The sequence below is a fragment of the Macrobrachium rosenbergii genome, chromosome 47, assembly GCF_040412425.1.
Source record: "Macrobrachium rosenbergii isolate ZJJX-2024 chromosome 47, ASM4041242v1, whole genome shotgun sequence".
Taxonomy (NCBI): domain Eukaryota; kingdom Metazoa; phylum Arthropoda; class Malacostraca; order Decapoda; family Palaemonidae; genus Macrobrachium; species Macrobrachium rosenbergii.
Window position 1 is genome coordinate 32,542,692 of NC_089787.1, and position 25,432 is coordinate 32,568,123.

A 25,432-nucleotide genomic window follows, 5' to 3' on the forward strand; every position below is an offset into this window, starting at 1 on the left:
TTTGAAGGGAAAAATGAGAAAATATTCACGACAAAGAAAAATACAAATAATACGAAAAAACAAAACAACACACACCCACATAAAAATATGAACACATTCACTAAAACAAAAATACGACATAAGGTAAAAGATATGACAGAATAAATGAGATAAATAAAATGAAGGTAAAGATAGTACGTCAATCAGAGTATACAAAACATCAAGAGACTGACAAGAAACAAAAATACATACGACATAAAAAAAAACATTTATGAAAAGACCATAGTGCAAGGATTAAAAAAAAACTTGGCTTGCATCTACGCAGGTACAGAACCAAAACAAAACAGGTTAAACTAAACTACAGGGGAGAAAAAAAAAAAACTTGTGAAATAAAATCTACAGGCATGAACTAACCAGCAGCTTTGGACGAGTCGTATAAACGCGGACAATAATACTCTGCAATTTAACATGGGAGAGAGAAAAAGGAAAAACCAAATGAGATCTCATGGAATTGAGTGGGGTTCTTAACAGATGCCTTGGATATTCCTCGATGTGTTTTTTTTTTAAACATTACAGGTGAGCACCAAACAAAATCAAAACAAATGAAAGATGTAAACCAGGAAAAACCAAAACTTAAAATTCCTAAGCATATATCGTACGTTAGAATATGTAAATGTTTTTCTCAGTAACACATATTTATTAGTTATGTCCAAGAATTCTATGCAATATAGCAAGCGTTGTCTTTTTATGCGATTAAATTTTCCAAAAAGCATGACTTGACTGAAGTTTATTTTTACTTGGACATAACTAACTGTATATTAAAAATGTAACCAGTATTTACAAATATATATATAAATTAATCAATGAAATGCATATGGTTTCTAGAGTAACGAGCAGATACACTTGTAGATGTTTGCTTGAGTGTTATATATCCCCCTTTAGTATAATTACAATCTATACAATTTTCCACTAAAAATTCTCTTCAACATACGGTAAGCTTCTCCGAATACTGACAATCTGTATAATTTCAGATGAAAAAAAATCATGTATCATACGCATTGTATCAAGAAGTGCATCACTTGGGCCACAATGTTTTCCAAGGTTTCAATGAATGTTCACTGATCGCCTTCTTTCCAGAAGTTGTGAAATAACAGTGTACGTGTAACTTACGTTTATTCTTTCGCGGCATGTTGAAATTATTTCGTCGAACTCTCGGATATGTAATTATTGAGATAATTACAAGAGCTAAGGACGACTTGAAGATATATTTTTCCACACCAACAAAATTCTTGTTTTCAATCTATCTTCTTCACTTGCTTTTCTGTTTTGCCACAAATAAGCTCCATCAAAACGATGGCTATAGGACCACTCATACCTTCTACAACAAATCCACTAAGCAAATCTCACGTTCTTTTTGATTTCCAATCAATGAATCATCTCTATTTGCAAATTCAAGCTATACTGTTTTACAACTCTCCTTGGTTCAGACACTCTCAATCATGCGTCATCTCTTGTGATTTCCCATCAGACGAACTTCAAGTGCTTTCAGACCTTCGCCCTTTGCTCTATTCTAAAGACAAAAATCCCCAAACGATGGGGGAGTCTTCCGATCTATTCTCGTCCATTCCAACGTTTAAATTATTTCGTGCAAATGAAGAAGGCCTTTCTCATTTCGATCGACCCTTGTTTCGCATACTACTGGCATTTAGAGAGCAGACGTGATACTAGGGTTCATCAGAATTTACAATGCCATAAACTGTTGAAAACTTCATTTCATTCTGAGTCTCTTTCTGGTTAAGAAATGACAATGGAAAAGATTTACTTTGCGACTCTTCACTTTTCACGAGCCCACAGCTTTTGGTTTTAAACCCAACTGACATTGCCTTTATCTAACACTTTTCTTCTTATAAATATATAAGTCAACACTAGCTGTTTCAAAATTCTATATGCAATACTCAAATTTCTTTTCCTCGAACATTTTCACGTCGATATGACCGTGAAGGCAACGTTGTCACTCATCTCCTTCGGGGCTCGATAACGCGAAGAGGACCTTCAATTTTTCAAAGATGACATTTTCCGTCGGGATTTATCAGAGCCCCTTGGCCTAAAGAAGGTACCTGTTGGCGTAGACGCCGAAGGAAATTCGAACTTACACGAAAACATATATAAAATTTTCTCCCCTTTTTCTGAGAGTAGCTAATGGGTTTCAGTTGAAAGAAACGGTCAAAATAACGATATATTTGTGAAAAATTAAGGGGAACATTATCAAATATAGCTTTATGTTCTCATATCAGTGCTATTCGTCACATGAAAGGAAAGTTTTAAGAACGCGTTCACATCATTACAATCAGCTGAACAACTTCGGGCGCCACTAAGCTTACGGCTATGAGTGTACAATCAAAATCAAATGGGGCTAAATAATATAAAAGAAAACGTTAAAAAATACAAATAAGAAGAGGCAATACAACTTTTCGAAGACAAATCAAAGGAGAGAAAATCACAAGAAGAGAGAGAGAGAGAGAGAGAGAGAGAGAGAGAGAGAGAGAGAGAGAGAGAGAGAGTGAAAACTCGGGCTGGAGAACCACAAGCTCTCTCCCACCGACTCGACCACCACCAGCAACACCAGTATACTGAGTCATTGTATCTCAGTCGCCCAACATTATTGCCTACTAGTCCTCCCTCCTCACCCCTTTATCGCTCCTCCTCCTCCTCCTCCTCCCATACTGGCCCTGTGTCTTTCCATATCTTTCGCCTAATGCTTTGTTTTCAATATTTATTTCACATTTCTTAGAACACGATGGGACACAAAATATGAGTTCCGATACTCAGAAATTGCGACGCAAGATAATTTTCATATCACGTTGGTATCGGCTGTAATACAGGAAGGATTATGAAAAATTCTAAATAAGGTTGTTATCATTAATACTTGTAAACAAAGCATTATTAACCATAAAGGATAAATCGATACAGGAACGCAATATGAAAGAAAAATCTTATAGTATTTGAGAGGAAAAACTGAAAAGTCTACGGTCAAGACTCGCCACGTTTGACTACCAACACCTTTCCCCGTTAATTTTTTCTAATCAATTCCCCCACAAGATAGGAAATCCACGCACAAAGGTGAAACACCGAAAGATCAAACCATTCCGGCTAAAATATGATGATCATGAAGAATATTTATATCTTATGATCTCATTCGATACGTGATCGTAATATCGAGGATAAAACAGCATCATTAACTCTGATAAGCAAAATTGCGGGCAGACTCGCACATCCACCTACAGTGACCTGGTAAAAATACTCCGAAATAATTACATTATCATAGGATTTCAGTTTAATAATATCCACAGCCATGCCGGTAAAAATAACACTAATAATCTCTAAGTCTCCATCAGCTAACAGGATGTTTATATCAACATATATTGTATCTTATTCCATCATTATTTCTTCTGGTTTCGTCTGAACATTTTCCAACGTAAGCTGATTTACCTAAAATCTTACTGAAGAAATGTCCAAAGATTTCGGACGCGTAGACTGTATCGATTGTTTCGGGCCTTTATTGAAATTTTTTGCTCAAAAATTACGAAAAGGGTTTAAGTAATGCAAAACATTTCTTCCTCTCTCTACTTTCCCGTAAAGAAATGTAACAGGTATATAATATTACATTTGAATATATAACTTAAATATGAACACATAACGATGACTGATTTTCTATGAGTTATTTATTCCATTACAGATAAGACATAAAAGTTCATAAGTATTAGCACTTATATTATGAATACTTTCTTGTTCACCATCAATCAGTGATTGTAAGTATTTTTTGGGTCATTTCCTTTAAAAACCCGTCAGCTCACGTGTGAGAAACTTCGAGGAGACGTGAAAAGAAAGAAAAAAAAATCACAAACGTCACCCAGCCATCTTCAACTCAACTCGGCGGAATCAATCAAGAAGAGGGATTCTACACCCAGCCACTTTTCGTCGTGACAGTAAATATGACTCTAACGTAGTGGTGCCTTTGGGAGACTTTCTTCCGATCGTGATTTTTGTTTGTTCCCCCCCCCACCCACATCTCCAACCCCTCAAGTGACGCTAAAACCGAATCTGACCTTAGCGCAGTAGCGTCATAAAGGCTCACTTGACCGTGAACTTTCTTTGTTCAATCCCTCCCGCTCCCACCCCTACCCCTGATCAGCCTTTCTCCCCACCTCCCCGAGTTCCCAAGCCCTTCATACGAGCTCTTAAGCTGTTGCTCAAAGGGCCCTTCGTATCCATCGGCCATTAAAGACTACAAAGACGACGTTCAAAGACCCATCCTACACTTTTACAGAGACCCGATGAGATTTCCACCGAAAGCCCTCAACACCATAATGAACATCGGGACATCGGTTGCAGCTGCCTTTTATTTTTTATTGCCAGTAGTATACGAAACAGGTCGCTTTCAAAAGTTGAAGCTAATTAGTATATCATATGTCTACGCAAGTATATATCCATGTATACATTATATATATATATACATATATACATATATATATATATATATATATATATATATACATATATATACATATAAATGAATGTCTTTTCCTGTAATACTATGTAATATGAAAATATATAAAACACTATTTAAACGTTGAAACCATATATTTCAGGCACTTGTATTTGATGTCCATATTCTATTTATATGGTTTCAACCCTTCTTATTTTCATACATATAAATGTTTACATATAAATACATATATTTATAGATTTGATCATTTATGAACCGCTGGTGAAAACTTCATTGCAAAATGTTTCAATTACTGAAGCCCAAATAAACTTGAAACATCATCCTGGTATTCACACCTGTGTAAACAGCCTTCCCGAAACAACATAAATGTAAAGAATTGTTATAACAAAAGCAGAGCATTACGAGTAACAACGCTTTTACGAAGCAATGTCATGCAATAAGCGACATGGTCTTACCGTTGCTGAGTCCACAGTACTCCATGCAACTGAACATTACACAGTTTGGGGTGATGGTCAAGTGTTTGGTAATAATAATAATAATAATAATAATAATAATAATAATAATAATAATAATAATAATAATAATAATAATAATCTTCGTAAAGAAAATGTAAATGTTAAAAATGATATAATATTGATTGAAAAATGTACAGCATAGAAAAATACTGGTTAATATTTTGACCAATTTAACAATTAAATAAGTATCATTTATCAAATAATAGGGGGAAAGAAGGGTAAATATGTAATTAGAAGTTATCCTAACAAAACGGTGGATAATTTCCAAAACAAATAATTATTATTATTATTAATGTAAAAATATTTGCTATATATACACCGGACTACCGAGAGATTTTAGTAGTATCTTCAAATACTTTTCTTTTTCTTGAAAGCTGTATACGGATTTCGGATTCTTTTTGTTACTGTAGAGTACTAAAGTATTCAAGATGAATTAGCTTTTCCTTTTAAAAAATATATATACATATACATATATACATACACACATATATACATATATACATAAATACTATATATATAAATATATATATTTATATACATATATGCAGTATATATATAATATTATATATATATATATATATATATATAATATATATATATATATATATATATATATATATATATATATATATATATATATATATATATATAAATAATATACCAACTAAAGAATAAAACCTGAATGGGTGATTAAGTGTCGTAGTGTATTAAAGTTATTCCAAGGAGGATCGAAAAATAAAATCATCATTAAAAACTAAAAAAAAAAAAAAATTAATTAGGAATGAATATTCTAAAACCACAATATTATCAAAAAAACAGTCTTAACAAAATGTTCGTGTCTTTGAATCAATTTCGACAACTGAGGGTATTCAACGTCGTTCCAATATTCCCTCGAAGAAGAGGGAAAGAAGACAAGTGCCAAAAATCATGCAGGTCTCTCCAAAGTCTTCTACTTACCGGTACTCCTTGATGCCTCTGCAAAAGAAAAATGTCCGAAAAATCTAAGTAACTCGGCAGTCCACAAAATTCGAAAAAAAGGTGGTTACAATAATCTATTAGCAACAAAACTGTAGATGTTATTGCATTTTAAAAATAGCAGATCAGTCTTCGCTGGAAGTGATGTTAGGGATAGAATGAGTCAAAATTACTTTTACAAATTATCTGGAAAACTGAAATTCGAGAATACTAATGTAATAATAGGCAGGTAAGGCAAACTGAAACCTATAGTTGTTGGAAAACGACGAAATCTGAAGAATAGACTGTACACAAATATTAATGATCCATTTTATGCAAATTTTAAAATTTTCTGGAATATTAATTCATCAATATTTTCATCGGATCTTTCCCAAAACTAAACTAATTATTTTGTGATCCTGATTCGTCATTCCAGTTAAGACTGATCTACATCAGACTATTCTAAAAATGTAAGCACTGTGCTAAAATACTTTTAAGTTGTCATTTAAGTGATTCAGCACTCAAGGTGAAGAAAACAGAAATTTACTTTATAGAAAAATCTTGTTTTTTAAAACCAGTCTTAAAATGAATCAAGACTGTAATGCTCAAAATACTGTGAACTGAAAAAAATAAGTCAAAATACATTTAGGTTCAAGAAAGCATAAAATTTACACTAAAATATAAAAAAGAAAAGCTGAAAAGAAAGCTATTTAACATCATGGATAAAAATATCATTATATTTTGGCTAAATTAAAGTGTTACACATATTTATTGGTTTTTCTGTTCTTGATTTTAAATTTTATTGCTTTATGCTTACCACTAATGTGAGTTTTTCAAGCTGAAAAGCTGCTGATTTATAAAAATCTGAAAGCCAAAAAAAGCTCCAATTGCTATTCATTATTTTGCATTCTCAAATGCTTTTCATCTCACCATAAGCATCATATACTTGCCACGGCCATCGCATGAAACCTTCGTTCTTGCAAGATACAACAAAAATCGATAGATTTAATACAATTTACTTACGCATCCAAGTGTGAGTTTTGCCCATCCAGAAGACCTAAATAATCGACGCAGTCTGAGTGTTTTATTCATGCACTAAAGTTAAACAGTAACCAAAGGAAAGAGAGACCTTTAAAGATATTTCACGCTCAATGCTTCTGAGCACTTTTCGGAAAGAAGCAGATGAAAGCAGCGACAGTATTAATACAAGACTCCGTGGTGAAAATTTCGCTGTGGTTCATTGCAAATTGCCCAAAAGCCTCTACCATAACACCTTGGGATTCTTCGTAACGACTTACGCTCAAGACCTGCTATTTACAAGAAGCCACAATAATCCCATTCTAACAGTTTCTCTAAAAGCAGATCTACTCTTGTAATTCAGCAGGTTAAAATCTACGCACTGGATGAGAAACAATAAGCCAAGGACCAGTTCGTTTACTCCGTAGACGCCCCAGAGAGTGAGAGAGAGAGAGAGAGACCTGACCCACGATCACCTTCGTGGGCCTTCGCCCAAGTACTTACGCTTCAGCGGAGGTGGTTTGTTTTCGGGGTTCCTGTAATTCTTCAGGTACTTCCCGAACTGATCGGCGGTCATAGTTTCGTTGAAAAACTGGTGGATCCGATTGGATAGTCGGTCCCTCAGGATCAGTTTCTCCTTGTCTTTCTCTGACGGTACAAGGGGGAGGATTTGGGGGGAGAGGGTAAGTCATATGGTGCGGTACGGTACAGTTGGGTGACATCGTGTGGTGGAAAGTGGTGGTCTATCATGCGGATGTATGGTGGGTGGTGGTTAAATGTAAATGAAAACTAATGAGGAAATAATTCCTAGGCTAGTTTACTCATTACTGAAGAGACTTGAGAGCCCGTGGGCCTTTGAAGTATAGTGAATGAATTACCATACAGCAAAAGGTTGCATGATGTGAAAATTTTGAAAATAAATTGCATAACTAAACAAGGAGGTAAGATGTTTCATGACAAACTTTCTCATTTCACTGATTTATACAAAGATAAGTGAGTCTTAAATTTCTTTTATTTAACTGTATTACATGTTCTTAGCTACTGCACTGAAGAAATAAAGATGAAATTCTGTTTGCAAATTAATAAATATGAATTTGTACGAGGCATGAGATGATACTGTTGACTATACTATATTAACACATCCCCTAAATACTACTGATACAGTATAACTATTATTTTTTCTACTGAAACATCTTCAGCATACATCAGGTGACTATAGGATTGAGTTTTAGGTTAGTATGTTATTTTAGAGCCAGTGTTAAGCTGGTGTTAGGTGAGCATAATTTAGTTCACGGAGTTAGTAGTAAGAAGTGGAAAATAAATCTGGAAACGATAAAGAAATCATAAACAGAACCAAAAAATAATAATACCTTATTTGAAGGGAGAAATATTTCTCAGACAACCCATCTACTATCTGTGGCTTTTGGGCATCAGTCGGCTCAGTTTCTTGTCAAGTTTCCTGTTTCTGCTTTTCAGTTTCAAATATTATACGTCAATCTCACGCATCGCTAGTTATTTGGGCATGTCCTTCGACCCATTTCTTTTCCATTTTCGAACTTACTCGAACCATCTTTTCTACATTTTGGACGTTGTTTATACAGTACTCTTTGTCATTCCTTCCAAACCGAGAAGGATATCATAGCGTTGTATCTGCTCGTTACGGCATACTGTTACGAAACGACAATGCTTATGGTCAACATGGAACTCAATATTCCAGACCAACACCGAATCCTTTGGTAAAGCAGTATAATTTCTTACTAAACGTGTCATCAAGAACATCGCATAACCATTTTATGAACTACATCTAAAGTCACATAGTTTATATATTTTTGTGTGTCACATTTTGAAAAGTTCTCCCCAACTGCTAACAAATGCCGACGAAGGCCTGACTTGAAGACTTACCGGCGGCAGTACGCGTGGTCTTGTAGTGGCTGAGACACTTGATCCTAAGGTTGTCCTTGAGGTATTCGTCCTCGGGGTAGTAACGCTGCCTGCGGGAGGCCAGCTTGGGGAGCTCGGTGAACTCCAGAGCTGTCAAAGTTACCCCGAAAGTGTCACTGATCCCGTTCAGGAAAGACCACCATAATAGGTTCATCCCCTCCGCTCTCGTCTCGTCCTCGAGGGACGTTCGTCACTCTAGTCATGCTCTTAACTAACAGCTGTTATTCTCCTTTCATTCTTCCTCTTTCAGTACGAACTCGTTTCTTTAGGTCTTTCAGAAGCAAGGCGTGTTATGTACGGTACGTGTTATGTGACAGTCTGGTCGTGGTGATAGACAGAACAGTGAGGAGGGGAGTTGATAAAGCTGGACATCAACAGAGGAAACATTGACATGTAGAAGAGGTCCGGTCTCTTCAGAGACCAACCAGAAGGTAAAATGGGGCATTAAAAAGTCTCAGTTTTCCTTTCTTAAGGAACAATGGAAAAAGACACAAGTAAGAGAACACACGGAATTAAGGCAAGGGATGCTGTAGCATTTACTGGCCAACGAAAGTTATGGTTTCCGGCTTTGATATTTTACATTTTAATACCAAATTAAGTGTACGTGGTCTTAATATTTAGAAGCAGGGTACAGACGAGCACACAAGACTGACTTTGACAGAGTAATAGGGGCACACCGACACAGAGAAGCGAACATTGCCAAGATAAACTCAAGAAAGAAAAACAAAAGAAGAAGAAACTCCACGAAGAGTCTCCTGCTCAAAACGGAGCCTCATTCCACCACCACCACCTCCCACAAACACAGGATTCCGTAACGTGGTAAACTATCATAGCTGCTACAGTTCCTCTGATTAATCTGAGCCTTCCTTTCTCCTCCCACTCCATTAACTATCCCATCGACTTCTCCTTCGATCTTGGAGTCTCTGTTTGACTTCAGTTCCCTCTCTCTATCTCCCTCAGATCATACTATTTATTCAACTCTGCACAGTCGAGGTTTCTTGTGTGGTTTTTGGGTCGGGCAAAAAAAAAAAACCCTCTGTTATTGGAAACATTATTTTCGAAATTTCAAGTTACTGAGAAGTATTATTTTCGTTATTTACAGAAAGACGAAACAAAACGAAAGTCCTCATATAAAACAAATAATGCGCAAAATTGATGGATTAGCCGAAACAGATGACAGAGAAGGCAATTACAGTATTCTTCTTTTCGAGAACTACGCATTCTAGAAGTATACCATGGAGAATCTACTGTAAATATGGGTTGTCCTTTGAAAATAAAGAAAATAATAGAAAGTTGTGCTATCTTCAAGTTAAGAGGAAAATAAGGAGAAAACTTAATATAAAAAGATGAAAATGTTACTTACTGAAGGCAGAAAAGTATGAAATTAAATATAGTATAAAAAAATGAGAGATATTATGCGTTATGAACGTAGCTTTTTTTTTATTAGATGTTATTAAAGATGTTTGCTGACACAGCATAATCATATCATCAGGGTTATGAGTGCGTTCAAAGCAGTTTATTAATGAATGTACATGTAAGTTTATCAGTATTTCGTTAACTACCTAATATACTGAATATATAATGTTTATGTAAGTATCGGCAGGTCTATAACTCTACCTGATAGTCTATCTAACCCTCGGTACATAATGTCTATGCATCATTCCTTGCAAGAATCTTCTCCATAACATACTACATACATATATACATACATACATACATACATACATACATACATACATACATACATACTTGTAAGAATTATTTAATAAGTAAACGACTGAGTCACTAACCCCGATGATATGAATTTACTATAAATATAAATGAAAATAACACAATGTCGGGAACTGTTAATTTATATTATTGGAAGAAGAAGTAAAAAACTTCGTTTTGTTAATTAAGTTCATTATAATCAAGATTATGCTTTCAAAACACATAAGCCTCCGGTATGCGGATTGATAATTTTTGTTGTTGATGATGATGACTTTTTCTGCTACGAAGAAAGCTCATAATCTTCACAATTCACATTGTTTTTAATGAAGCGAAGCAAAGGGCTTGATGTCATGCAAAAAGAGATCTTTGGTGCAATCAACTGCAGTCACTAAGGCGCCCTTGAATCTGCACGAGTTTTTGTTTTTAAGAAATCGTAGGCATTTAAGGATCCTGATAATTCTTTAACGAATTCGCTTCATTACGTTTAACCCTTGTTTCGAAAAATCCTTTGAGACATTCCTTGTGAAAATGTATACATTTTCATGACTAAAATTAGAGATATTTCTAAAGAACAATCATTTAACAATAGCAAATTGTTGGATTTATAATCTTGAGCCTTAATTGGAACTTGTCTGCTACCGATTCCATTGCTTGTGAAGTGAACTTGATAAAAAATTAACCATTAATTTGGAAACACCTCAAAAGAATTTTTTTTTAATTTACTCGTATCTATATCACTACGTTAAAAATGACATTAATAACGATAAACATACTTCAGATTCTAACACTACAAAGTGACATCTCGGCAATAACTGGCACCAGACACGACGCCGTCCCAGACAAACAATGTTTCCTGAAGCATATTCTCTTTTATGCGAAGTCAGACGGTAAGTTATTATCTACGCTACGTAAATATGTTTACGCAGTCTGAAAAGTGACCTTTGCAACAGTTTATGAGGTCTGGCGCGAAGGTGAATATTACCATATATATTGATAACTCATTTGCATCTCCTTAGCATGAAGACGTCAGTTTCTTTTGTGAATGAAGGAATTTAATTTCCACTATATTTCCCCATTCATGTTACTTTGATTCTCGCTGGGAAAGACAAATAATTAAAGCTCTCTTTCATTTTACTTTTATCTGAACCTACGTACACACATAGACTCCTACAGCGATAAATGCATAAAAAATATGTAAATGCGGTATATTATTTATACATACGTACGCATACATACTTTAACGCTGACATACACAGATGCATACACACATAAATACACATAAGAGTATACATACAAAATGTAACTTTAGATACACATACACGAGTATAAGAGACATCAACACAGAGAGGTAATTAGGAGATCAGTGGCGATACCAAGCAGCAGCCTTAACAGCAGTTGCAGCAGCAGAAGCAGCAGCAGCGGCAGAAGCAGCATGGCAAGCAGAGAAAGCAGGACGGTGTTGATGGAAAGGATAATAAAGAGATAATAAAGAGATTAATAGACAAGACGAACTGGAAGATTTCTGTACAGACGAGAGAGAGAGAGAGAGAGAGAGAGAGAGAGAGAGAGAGAGAGAGAGAGAGAGAGAGAGAGAGAGAGAGAGAGAGAGAGAGAGAGAGTTGAACCTGAAGAGAGAAACATGATAAGCAAGCGTAAGTGTACAGAAAGATTTCCGTGTGTCAGTCGAAGAAATGGCTCATCGGCGTTTGTTCCCTGATCTTCTGAAAAGAAAAATACGTCCCCTGTCGCAATCAGGTCGTCGGTGATTTTCCAGAAATACGGAAACAAACGCCGATCCTCTGTGCCTTACCGAAATACAAATGCCATTACGGCTGTACGTTATTGAAATAATATACATTTAATTTCTATGCTGCTGGGTAAAATCACATACTCTCTTGTCCAACTTGGCCCCAATTATAATGAATTTATTTGCCTGCTGATATGACTATACGTAGATACTGTTTCAAATTTTTGAAAAAAGAACTGCAGTCTTTCTTTTCGATCTTTTCCCGTAAGGCACAGAACGAAAAGAAGAAGAGGAAAGAGGAAAATGGAATTGCGGAAGAACGCGGAGGAGAAAGAAAGTATATATATGGAAAGTAGTGTGATGATGAACCAGTTCGAGACTCAAGGGCGAGCAGTGAGGACCTACCAGGCTTCTCTTCCTGATTCTTGAGGGTCTCCTCGGTCTGACGAGTTACGCTTTCAGGGTCGTCCGACGGGTAGCGGGCGCGGGCCCTTCGCCTCCACAGCGGTTGGCCTCCGGCAAATTCGACACAAGCAAAATGCCTGGGCCCTGTGTACCCAGCTCTCGGCATTATATACATGTACAAGAAATATATACATATTTATAGATATATGCATGTGTCTCGTGCTACACCTGGGACGTAGTCGGTGAGCACTCACTCAGTGTTCCGTCTCACTCACTCACTCTCATTCATTCACAGTCATGGGGTCAGGGAGGGGGAAACATATTATGGTTATTTATGGTTATGCCTTATTCATATAGAACAATGATGTGTGTGCTTGTACAGTTGGCATAAATAGATTTCAGATATCTTCTGCCTTAAGATATTTGTTTATGAAAATCTACTTTACTCAAGTATCAAAGTGGTGACCTCTTCAACATTTGATTTACTTTACTTTAATTCAATGTACTGCAATTCTTGAAATATCTTTAACTGTAATATATGAAAATGGAAGTAATAAACATTATAGCAGAAAATATAAAGTACATTTACTTTAACTCAGTCAAAAATTTTAATCAGAATAAAGTCATCCAGATATCTTAAATGGACTTGAAAATGTCAAAAACTATTCCGAGTTTTTTCTCACCCTTGGTGTAAGCCTTGTCTCCGTCGGCGGCAGCGCCAGCCCTGTTCAAACAAAAGTCTAGTTAATTCGGAAAAACGCCCAAACTTATACATAAAATTAAAATTTGGAGGGCTAAAAGCATAATTCTCACATTTTAATTTTATCAGAAAGTATTTTTATCATTTCATAGTGAAAGTAAAAGAAGTTGGACAGCTATGTGGGAACAGACCACCGGTAATGGATGACTGGAAAAGGCAGACGATGCTTGGAGATTAGGTGCTGTCTCCCCAAACTTTCCCGGTGCCCCAAAACTTTCTCTATGCCCCAAACTTTTGTCTAAAACTTTCCCAGTGCCCCAAAACTTTCTCTATGCCGCAAAAATTTCCCAATGCCCCAAAACTTTCCCTAAGGCCCAAAACTTTCCCAAAGCCCCAAGACTTTCCCAATACCCAAGAGCTTTCCAATGCCCCAAAACTTTCTCTATACCCTAAAACTTCTTTATGCTCCAAAATTTTCTCTGAGGCCTAAAATTTTCCCAATGCCCCAAAACTTTCCCTATGCCCCAAAACTTTCCCAACACCCCAGAATTTCCCAATGCCCCAAAAATTTCTCTATATCCTAAAACTTTCCCAGTGTTCAAGAACATTCTCTATGTCACAAAACTTTCCTTATGACCCAAACCTTTCTTAATTCCCCAAAACTTCCAAAATCCCCCAGAACTTTCCCTAGGCCCAAAAAATTTCCCAATGCCTTAAAACTTTCTCAATTCCCCAAAACTTCCCCAATTGCCAAAAACTTTCCATATGCCCCAAAACTTTACAAATGCCCCAGTACTTTCCAAATGCCCCCAAAACTTTCCCTATGACCAAAAAATTTCCTAACGCCCCAAAACTTTCCCTATGCTCCAAAACTTTCCCTATGCCCAAAAACTTTCTCATGTCCCCAAAACTTCCTCAGTTTCCCAAAACTTCCCCAGTGCCCCAAAAACTTCCCTATGACCCAAAATTTTTTTAATGCCCCAAACTTTCCATATGATCTAAAACTTTCCTAATTCCACAAAACTTTCCCGACGCCCCAACACCATCAGAAGACCAGGGACTCACTTCTTTCTCTCTGGAACGATGATGTCTGGGACGGGTCCTGATGGGTCGAGGGAGAAGGCGATAGACTTGAGACGGATCCTCATGTTATCCACGTGATCCTGGAGCATCTGTGGTTCAGAGAGACTTGGATAACGGGCTTGCAACTTAGCCAGGTGGCGGTCACCCTCAGTCTCCCCTGGGACGTGTAAGTGGGCGGGGGGTTCGATTCCTGGGGAGCTCTGTAGGTGCGCCTTGCGGAGGCGGCGTGGCTGCTCAAGATATGAATCGTCCACGTCATTGACTGACATGGGTGGGAGGTCTCGGAGGGCAGCTACTGAAGGTGGCATGGGCACCAGTGCTTGGTGGTGGTGGTGGTGGTGGTGGTGTGCTCCCTGAGGACGTTAGTAGGTTAGTGGCTGAAGCTACAGCGCTGACAATCATGGTTACATGCCTCTACAGCAGAGAGAAGTCAGGCATCTTGCCTTCCAGTCATAAAGTCAAAAGTGCTTCGTTGCTACACACTATTCCCATTTAGCGGGAAAGTTTCCAACTGTTAATTTTGCTTAAGGAAAAAAAAAACCTTTCACAAAAAAAAAAGGTCATGAAAGAAAAATATCAGAAGTCGGTGTCAGAAGAAGCTTATAGCTTCACCTAAAGTAACACAAGAACGGATTATTGAGAATCGTTACGACAAAACATGACAAAGATGCATGAACTAAGCTGACCAAAAAAAAGTGTTAAATATAACGATTTCTATGGCAGTCATGAAGCACAGAAAGTCAGTGTACAGTAGATGCAGCGCTGTTGGTCAAATATACCAATGCTCTTCCAAATAAATGAATATAAAATATACACATGTCATGGTAAGTATTGCACCTATAAATAATTACAAAATACATGTAAATAAACATACTCATTAAAAACAAACTAAATATATTCATGTTCCCATAACAATCACTTGAAGAGGAAAGTGTTTGGTATTTAATATTTCCCAAAATTTGTTTAACTTGTTGGATAAGTCTGATATTCGGTTTAGAATAAAAAGTGCCAGCAGTGAATATAAGAAGAAATTGATAAGTTTTACATTATTATTTTAACGTACCACAATTTATTACTGAGACACTGTCTCAAGGATAATAATCATATAACTTATGACAGAAGCAACATTTAAAATTAAAGTAAATATATTTGATTACTAACAGACGATTTCATGACAAATAGATATGTCTGGAAGGTTTAGCGGTTGAATAACTTTAAAAACAAACATTCATTCTTATATCCATTTCGTATAGTACAGAGTAAGGAATATGTACAATTCTATGCCAAACAAAATAAAACATTCTACAGTAAAAGCAAAAGAAAAGAAGAAAAACTAAAAAACACCAAAGCCTCAACAGGGGTTTTATACTTACAAAATTCATTGCTTTTTTACTGAATAAAACTCTGGTAAATAATAATCAACTAAAAGAGAATAAAAATTAGTCTACTGACAAATTAGTCCTAGGAAATTAAAATATTACAGAAACAAAACCGAAATAAAAAATACTGAGACAACACTTGATACGACAAGGGATGACTTCAGTCACACATAAGCAAAATAAAAGCAGAAAAGCACAGTACACAACTAAAATAAAAGCAGGGAGAGGTGTCAAACTCAATGTAAGCGAAATGAAATCAAGAGTAGGTGACTGTGACAAGGGCATGGATGTGCAATGTGAATATAATCAAAATTAAACGTAAGAACGGGTTATAACTAGGATGAAGGAAATAAGAGTTAAATTAAATATAGGATGTAAACAGATTTAAACAGGAGGATCAGGGGAGGGAACTGTCAAACAAAAAAGTATTCTGATTCAGTACAATTAAAATTAATGGTTAGATGACCAATTCCATAGCAAGGAAAGCTTAACCAAGGCAGGATCAAAATTTATTTACTTGGCTGGTCACGAGACTAAAAGTAAAAATGGCATTCGAATAAGGCAGGGGGAGTCAATTGAAAATACAATGAAATAAATAAACAGTTTGTTGGATGCATTCAAATAATAAATAAAATACCTGAAATAAAAGCAAGGAAAGTAAACAAAAATGGTGCAGACAAAATAAAAGAGAACATATACTATTATTGGGATAAGGTCTGGTGCTAAGGCAACTGAAATAAAAGCGAGTGAATTGATAAGAAGGCAAACGGGGGGATTTATGCATATGAGGGAAAATAATGTATAAATGTGGGTACTGTTATTCTTTTTTCTCTTTGAAGTACAAACGAAAAGAATAAGAAAATGCACAAAAAAAGTAAATTAAAAACTGTAGGCAAAATAAAAAGAAGCCATCTGAAACTATAAAACAAAATAAAAAAAGCAATATGAAACATTAGTAACAGTTGTGAGTGTAAAGATGTGGATATTGCAATTATATATATATATATATATATGTATGTATATATATGTATATATACATATATATATATATATATATATATGTGTGTATATATATATATATGTGTATATATATATATATATATATATAAATATATATATATATATATATATATATATATATATATATATATATATATATATATATATATATACAGCATATACTGTTTGAGTACTGAATGGCATGTCTTACCATATGGTTTCATACATCAGCACATGAAACTTCATCCTGAAATGTGAAGGGGGGGGAGGGAACAAAGTGTCATAAAGATGAGAGAGGGAGATAAGCAAGGTAGAATGGAGATAAGAGAGCCCTGATACGTGGTAAATTGAAGGCAGAATGCCAGGGAGTCTAATAATAAGAGATGATTACGTCCTGATACCAGATAAGAACGCTTACTAATCTGGCCAAATTGACTCTACAGCCAAATTTGGCATACGGCCGGTCTCAGTTTTGTTAAAGTAAACTTACTGCGACCATCACGGCGAAGAACTACGGGCACCACAAAGACTGCTAATGTAAAATTAAAGAGGGATGACAACATTCCAGGGAGAGGCGTCTCATGTACAGGGTATGCTAAGAATCTACAAAAGGCAGACGCTGGTTTTGGAAAATGTCTACTAAGGAACTACAGTATGACACTAGACAAAATCATCGTCCGCAGGGCCTTGGTACCTACAAAATCAAACGCAGGGCCTTGGTACCTACAAAATCAAACGCAGGGCCTTGGTACCTACAAAATCAAACTGAAAATCATTAACTACAAAAAAATGTGCCAACCGAAAGGGGAGATACGGAAAACAGGGCAACAAATTCGGAAGTAGGGATCAGTGTGGAGCATTATGCTAAGATTTGGAAGTACGAGAATTCTAAGGATATACCCTCATGTCTGTATGGATCCTAACTGAATTGTGTGACTGCTTTATCGTGAATCCAAGAGCATATCTGGGGTGCAAGTACACAAACACACAAAGCCATCCATTGCATGTTATGCTAAGACACATTATACAAAAATGAAAGCATTGTAACAATGTTAATGTTCAATATTAGTCTCCAAAAATGATTCTTCATCAATAAAAAATACTGTGATGCCTAGCTTCAGTAAAAGCTAGTCATAACCATGTGACAGAACATGGAGTAATCATTGCATATCTTGTTTTCAAAAGCAACAGAAGAAACCGCAAGCCAGAGAGCACAAAATGGGGATACCTGATTTGGTTCATTTTAGTATCTTGCAAAAGTGTCCTTAATATACTTATTTATAAAATTTCTTTTTAACATTTTATATCAAAAAGGGATTTTATACTAACTACAGCTCAATTTACATTATCAAAGTTTATTTATTAATTCCAAATATTACGTAATTCAAATTTTAAACAAATAATTTTCACTATCATCCAACCGTTATGACCATAAAGGAGACAATATTAAACAGAAAGTTGCTCAGAGAGAGAGAGAGAGAGAGAGAGAGAGAGAGAGAGAGAGAGAGAGAGAGAGAGAGAGAGAGAGAGAGAGAGAGAGAGAGTTGACACTTTGTGAGATATTCCATCATGATTCTAGGAACGAAATTTCAAGATGCATATCCCATTTTTTAAACTACTTATAAAGCATTGACAATTTACATTTACTAAGAAACATTTAAGCTGGAACAATTGCATTTTTTAATTGCTTCAGTCCAGATTTTTATACTTTTCTCTAAGTGTTTATCTTATATTTCAAGATACCAAAATGAACTAAAATCAGCATCCACACTCTGAGTCAAGAGACGCCATCAAAAAGCATTCCTCAGAGAGCAAGTGCCCATTTCAGAGTCTTGGAATTATGCTGAGACCCAATGCATGGGTTGCCAGGAAGACCAGGGGAAGGGATAATGCTTACCATTTAATCTCAAATCAAATCAAAGTCTCGCCCGGGGAATCGAACATCAACCACTTCTTAATGAGATACGTATCAGTCATACTGCATATAATCTAGGTTTTTTTTTAATATCCTTGCATTTTACTGCAATGAATTTAATCTACATGAAATTATATCCTAGCTTTATTTGCTTCTCTGAAGATGATTAGTTCTATATATCCAATGTTGACACAGTGCTGCAGATCTTAGCATAATGAATCTCTGTGAAATTAATCTTATTTGAGCAGAGAGAGAGGAATCAGGCATTAAGACTTACACACGTCGGGGATTTGCTTCTGTTGTAGCTTGTGACCTTTGTTGGGGTTGTGGTGGAGGTGGAGGTGGTGGAGGAGACGATCTGAGTCGTGGAAGAAGACACAAACAAACAAATTTCAAACACGACATGTGCGGGAGGGCCGTCGTCTCGATTTGCACCAAAAGTACAAATCCTTTTTTTTTTTTTTAATGGGAAGGCAAAGATGGCAACCATCGAGCCTTGGGTGAGGGAGATGCTGCAATCCATTGTGGTTAAGAAAAATGGGAGGGGCAACAATTATCACAATTCTGGAAGCAAGGTGGCATCATCATTTGTCAGCACTCATCAAGACAAGTGCTTTGGCCATAACAATGACTCGTGCAAAACACAAACAAAAGAAGTACTAAATTTTTGTCAAGAAAAGTCAGTCAACTTTTTAGCAAACTGCTACTTCATAATCTGTAGCAGGTCTTTATTGGTTATCATACAAATTTGAACTCAACGATTTTTCATTATGACGACATCCCACAACATCCAATTCAATAGCACATAATAACCTTACATCAAAGTTTATCTTCATGTATTGTATTGTTGCAAGAGTCAAAATCATGGCCCAAACTTGAAGGTTTTCCATCTGAAGCAAATTTCCTTTAGCTTACATGCTTTGTATACAAACAGTTTAGAGCTGATGATTATAAGCAAAAATTCGAGGAGAAGAAAAACAATCCTTTCTCTTCCTCGAATATCTTATGGCCAGAAATGGATTAAATCAATTTCCCCTATATTAACAAGCAAGATTCGTGAACTGGTAATGCATCTATATTTAGTCAAGTCAAGCAATGGCACAGGAAAACTCCAAGAGGGCTTGGGGGAGGACCAATAAGATGCTTTTGAGGTGCACAGAGGTCTGTTCAACATCTGACATTTGACATTTGCTAGAGGGGTCGTGACACTTGACCAGAAATCAATAATCCCCATGGAAACGAGAATTAATTGCAAAGACCAAAGGTGTTTAAAATTCGCAATTATTTGTATGTAAGTGATGGCATTAGCTCACAGAACGGCCTGAATCTGCGAATGTATCCGCAAGGACGGAAGAGAGGGGGGAAGACCTACCTTGTCTCGGATGTCCATGTCGTTCAGAGTGTCGGGGATCCTTGAGCGGTGGCGTGGTGTGTAGGTGTGCTCGGGCAAATCCTCGTCCAGGTAAGTGTCATAGCGGCTGGAAAAATAGGAGATATTTAACATCCAGCCATCACTGAACAGGAGGGACTTAGTGACGACAAAGCGTGAATGCAAAAGGATATAACGTTGAACTATTATTATTATTATTATTATTATTAAAACTATTATTATTATGATTATTATTATTATCAGCTTCATTATTATTATTAAAATATATAATAATTATCATATATATATATATATCCTATATATATATATATATATATATATATATATATATATATATATATATATATATATATATATATATATATATATATATATATATATATATATATATATATATATATATATATATATATATATATATATATATATATATATATTTATATATATATATATATATATATATATATATATATATATATATTATATATAAACTCAAAACATGAAGTAAAACCCCCTGTTTAGTCTTGTATCCTTGAAGTCGCCCAATTTTACAGCAAATATCTAACTCGTAACACAAGAGCATACATCAAGAAATAAAAGACAGCATTTAATAAACGAAACCTTACGAAAACACATCTTCAGACCCTCACTCACCTCATCCTGGGTGGGGGTGGGGGGTAGCCGTAGCCATAGCCACCGTAGCCGCCGTAGCCACCTCCATAGCCATAATCGTAGTCGTAATAAGAAGGAGGGGGTGGGCCCATCCTAGGGACCATACGGGGTGGGGGGCCCATAGGAGGGTATCCCTAAGGTATAGAAAAGAGCACGTCAGTATAACCATCTTTCGAAGGACACTTGGTCAAAAGATGGAAAAGCAAAAGATTCAACATATTCGCAATATTTCAAAATGGAAAGAAGAAGAAGAATAAGACAGACGCATGCCAACTGAAAAAAAAGCAGTAATATAAATTTGCTTTTGCCAAAAATTAAGATTTTCGTGGATGGAACCACTGCGGTTTTAGTCGGAATGCCAGTGAAGTCTCGATTAAATGTTTTTGTTTTTAAAAAACAATAAAAATGGGGTTGAAGTTCCCATCCAGCGTAAAGCATAACAAAAAATGGAATGAAATAAACAACACACAGGGGGTGAAGGGTTTTAAAACATCATGTCACACTGCCTATGAATGGAAGCACCATACATGTATGCATGAATGTTAAATGGGAATATATAATATATATATATATACATATACATATATATATATATATATATATATATATATATATATATATATATATATATATATATATATATATATATATATATATATATATATATATATATATATATATATATAACACCAGTGAATAAAAAACAAAACTGCCTCACAAATAGGAATGTGATGTTGATTTCAAAAAGCGATGATTAATGAGCACAGAATATTAGTACAAAGCACAGTTAGCGTAATTCGACGTAACCGTAATAACAAAAATAAGCTTTTAAATAACAAAGTTCTTATTCCAGACGTTGTTAAAGAAAGAAACGAAAAATCCTATGACCTATATCGGTTAGGATTTTAAATACTAACTAAGATGACTTTCATTGCCTACAGAACTTGAAGACGATAATGAAAATGAAAGCTTTCTATTAGGTCAACTTAGGAGCACGTTATAAAGACACAGATTCAATCTGCGGTTGCAATATTAATTGCACAGTTATTCAGAGCGCAGAGCCAGGCTGCATTTGCATGATTAATCACTGCAAGTTACATACTTTACATAAAGCTACGCTGAAGTTGCATTGCCAGTTGCAGGACGTTCCATACACTATAATAAAGTTGCAGTTGCACTATTAATTGCAAAGCCATCAATGATGCTGGTTAAAAGAGCAATTCGTAGCCATCAGGTGGTTAAGATTAAATGAAGTAAATTGTTAATATATGCCCCGCAGTAACAGTGAGTCTGCAAAACGTTATTTACAAGCAACTGCTCTTGTGTCGAATGCCATTGCCGATCATCTGTCGATTGTCACGTGAGTCTTCAATTATATCTCGACGTATTTTGTCTTCAAGTTATTATAATGTCAGTTCAGCTACTGCATCATACGTCCAAAATTACCCTATCAATTCATTTTTTTTCTGAGTTTATTTTTCTTCTTTGATTTTCTCTAGTTTATCACATACTCCCCCATCACAATATTGCCCTAAACTTTAAGACCCCAAATTCATAACCAATCTGTATTCATTAACCCCGCTTTTCAATTTTGGTTTCAATTGTCCACGGCACACTTTTCACATCAACTTCCCTCAATGATTATTTTTACCTCAAGTGGTTAAGACTGACGCTGGATCTGACAATATACAGTGGGTCTAACATATATCATTCAGTCGTCTCTGCATGACTTTCCAGAAACCCGTCACATAATAAGGGCTTCTGAGTTCGACTACAAGAGCTGCTGAGGGCCGGTGGCAAACGTTCTCTTCGTCTCTGAAGTTGGAGGGAAATAGGGCTACTCGTTCAGTACCAATAAAGCTGGTTCACTTTTATGTGACTGACCGGACAGTGTCTTGCCATGACTGTTTTGAGAATGAAAAATGGATTATTACTAATGAAATGAATTGAAGTTATTCCGAATTATTACCATAGATGTAAATGAAATTGAAGTTATTCATTTTCACAAACGACAAATAACTTCTGCACCAGTTCCTCAAAGTCAAATCAGGTTGGTCACGACCAAATTATTGATAGAGATACTAATGAAACTGAAGTTATTCATTGTTTTGACTAACGACAAATAACCTCTGCACCAGCTCCCAAAAGTAAACTGACTTTCAATTCTGCTTCTTCTCTTCCCGCTAACTACGAAAGAGAGACGAAGAGAACGGCGCCCTTTTAGTCGTGAGTGCTAGAAGCTTACCCCGGCGTACGCCACCTGGCGACCCACCCTTCTTAGAATCCTCCTCACTGGAAGTGAAGGAAGATGGAGAGAATATTGCGGTGGTGATACGTGTACCTATGGGTCGCGTCCAGGATCCCAGAGATAGAAACGAACTCGATAAAATTGCGACACTTTGGTGGTGAACGTCATGGCTGACGTTTGTGAAGAATATGATGCAAGGTGAAGAAATTAGGGACAGTATGAATGCAAAGACCACATACATCCTGCTGGGGAAAGATTTTCTGCAAATCTAAACATTGATTACGGACATAAGAGGATTTGGTTATTTCTCAATTTTTGTCCATTCTCATTGTAAAGCAATAGGCAAAGGACTTGATTGAAAAAAATTTTTTAACAATGGAAACATTTATTTCAGTTCCAAAAAGAGGGATATTAAGTTCATTTTAAATGAGCTAAACTATGTCTCAAATCATCTGATCTCAAAACAATTCACTACTATATATATGCAGTACGTTAATGTGACAATTTCCCAGCTACGTTTTTTCAATATTTGCCAAAAAAATATCCTGAACATTCACTGCAAAATGAAAACAATATATAACAAATAAGCCCCCTAAGAGGGAGCAGGCCTTAGCACTGGGATTAAAAGCAGTGAAACTTAACACCGCTTGGCACTTCCCCAGAGCCAGTGACAGCCCAAAGGTCACTTTCGAACCCCTGCCAAATACATGTCACATATTCAGACCCTCTCGTTATCTTGTTCCTCAAAAGAAAGCGACAACAAACATCCCTTCAACTTTCACGGCATGAATTACGAGTATTAAGGGAGCCCCTCCAGGCGGAGGTGGTTTAGTTTAGCTTAGTTTTACAGTACATAGCTGTTTCGATGCATCAAACTACAGTATGTGAAGAATTTCTGCAAGGGCCAAAGGATGTTTCGCTCTCCAATAAGCAAAGGAATGTCTGCTGAAACTCTGCGTTTTCCAACAATATTTTACTATAGTAACACAAGTTAGTGCTTAAGTTAATTAAAGAGACCAATTAATATTCTTCTGAGAGTCTTCAAAGAATCACTAAAATACAATTATCTAATCATTTACGACTATAACTAATGGTTTTGTTTTATACCACCTTTACGTGAATAAGTCTTTCAAAAGAAAAAACCTGAATTAGAAAAAAAAAACTCTGGAGGAACGGTTTTGTTTTATCAAAGTGAGTGCTGGATATTCTCTCTTCCAATACTGATAAGATATTTTCTTCTCCCTATCCCCCTATCTCTCTCTTAGGCAAATTTACAAAGCGATTACGCCAGGACTAATTAAAAAAGAAAAGAAAAAAAAATGATCTGTAATCTCAGTTATTAAGGCTAAGTTGATGGGATGGCGTCTAAAGAATTCGTTTGATAAAGAAATATGTGACTTGCTTCGTTGAAAACGAGAGATGGTGATTCAGTCTGCAGTTGTGGTTGCATTTTTAAATCACTCGAGTATTTATCGAATACATGAAAGTAATGTTTTGTTTATCTCACAATAATGCCTAAGCTAATTCGGTGTTCAAGAAAGACTATTTCAAAATTATATAGAATTAAAGTTTCTTCAAGCACATAAATGAAACCCCGACAAGGAAAAAAATCTGTTCAAGACTTTATTTTTCAGTTATCCATTACTTTGTAAGTTAGTAATATTGCATTACGATGTAGCACAACGTTCAAAATAAACATTTTGTTTTAGAGCTCATCAATAGCATATCCAAAGCTGTGTACAACTGATACAACCGATCGAAAGAAGCCCTTTTGAAATAGTCAAACTAAGAAAAATCTAATATCGTGTTTCTGTAAATGTATCATTTAAATAAGATACGAAAGATCTTCGTGACAACATCAGACCTGATCACGTGACTGTATGTGTCCTCTGCGCCTGCCATTAAAAGCATCCATCATTCAGGCTGATGGATTTCCTGTCATATGTTCCAACAGTGACTCCCCGAAGAGAACTGTCGTGCATGATTGTGGTTAAAGAATCTAAAGAATTTAGTCTTTTCGTTTCACACTGGATGCAGTTGAGGGGTGTGATCCAGATCAAATATCTACTATATACAAGCATATTTTTATCACGTCATCGTGACATTTCATATATTCACAAATGCTAACTTACAAAATTCGTTTGATATCCAATTCTCTCGACCCCGGAAATACTACAGAAGGGGAATTATAACTGATAAGTGGTTCGTCGCCAGGGAGATTCGATCCCCAGACAGCAACAACCTCCAACTTCAGTGACGGGTACTGTACCA

The 25,432-nt window shown here is 35.9% G+C and overlaps 1 protein-coding gene across 50 annotated transcripts in view; it reads right to left on the reverse strand.

Moving 5' to 3' along the window:
* LOC136830746 (enolase-phosphatase E1-like) overlaps positions 1–25,432 on the reverse strand; it is a 104,354-nt gene that overhangs the window by 26,784 nt on the left and 52,138 nt on the right. For 9 of the 50 annotated variants that reach the window (XM_067090590.1, XM_067090595.1, XM_067090610.1 and 6 more), the window contains 8 exons: positions 23,186–23,254; positions 20,896–21,047; positions 20,224–20,329; positions 19,129–19,209; positions 14,541–14,647; positions 13,459–13,499; positions 12,776–12,919; positions 7,477–7,620 (listed from right to left, as the gene is read on the reverse strand). In XM_067090590.1, coding sequence (XP_066946691.1) covers positions 7,477–7,620; positions 12,776–12,919; positions 13,459–13,499; positions 14,541–14,647; positions 19,129–19,209; positions 20,224–20,329; positions 20,896–21,047; positions 23,186–23,254 — 844 coding nt within the window. Of the gene's footprint in view, positions 1–393; positions 436–5,958; positions 5,977–7,476; positions 7,621–8,874; positions 9,004–12,775; positions 12,920–13,458; positions 13,500–14,540; positions 14,912–19,128; positions 19,210–20,223; positions 20,330–20,895; positions 21,048–23,158; positions 23,255–25,432 lie in introns of all 50 variants that reach the window. The other 41 variants (XM_067090602.1, XM_067090612.1, XM_067090568.1 and 38 more) reach the window with 17 other exon arrangements.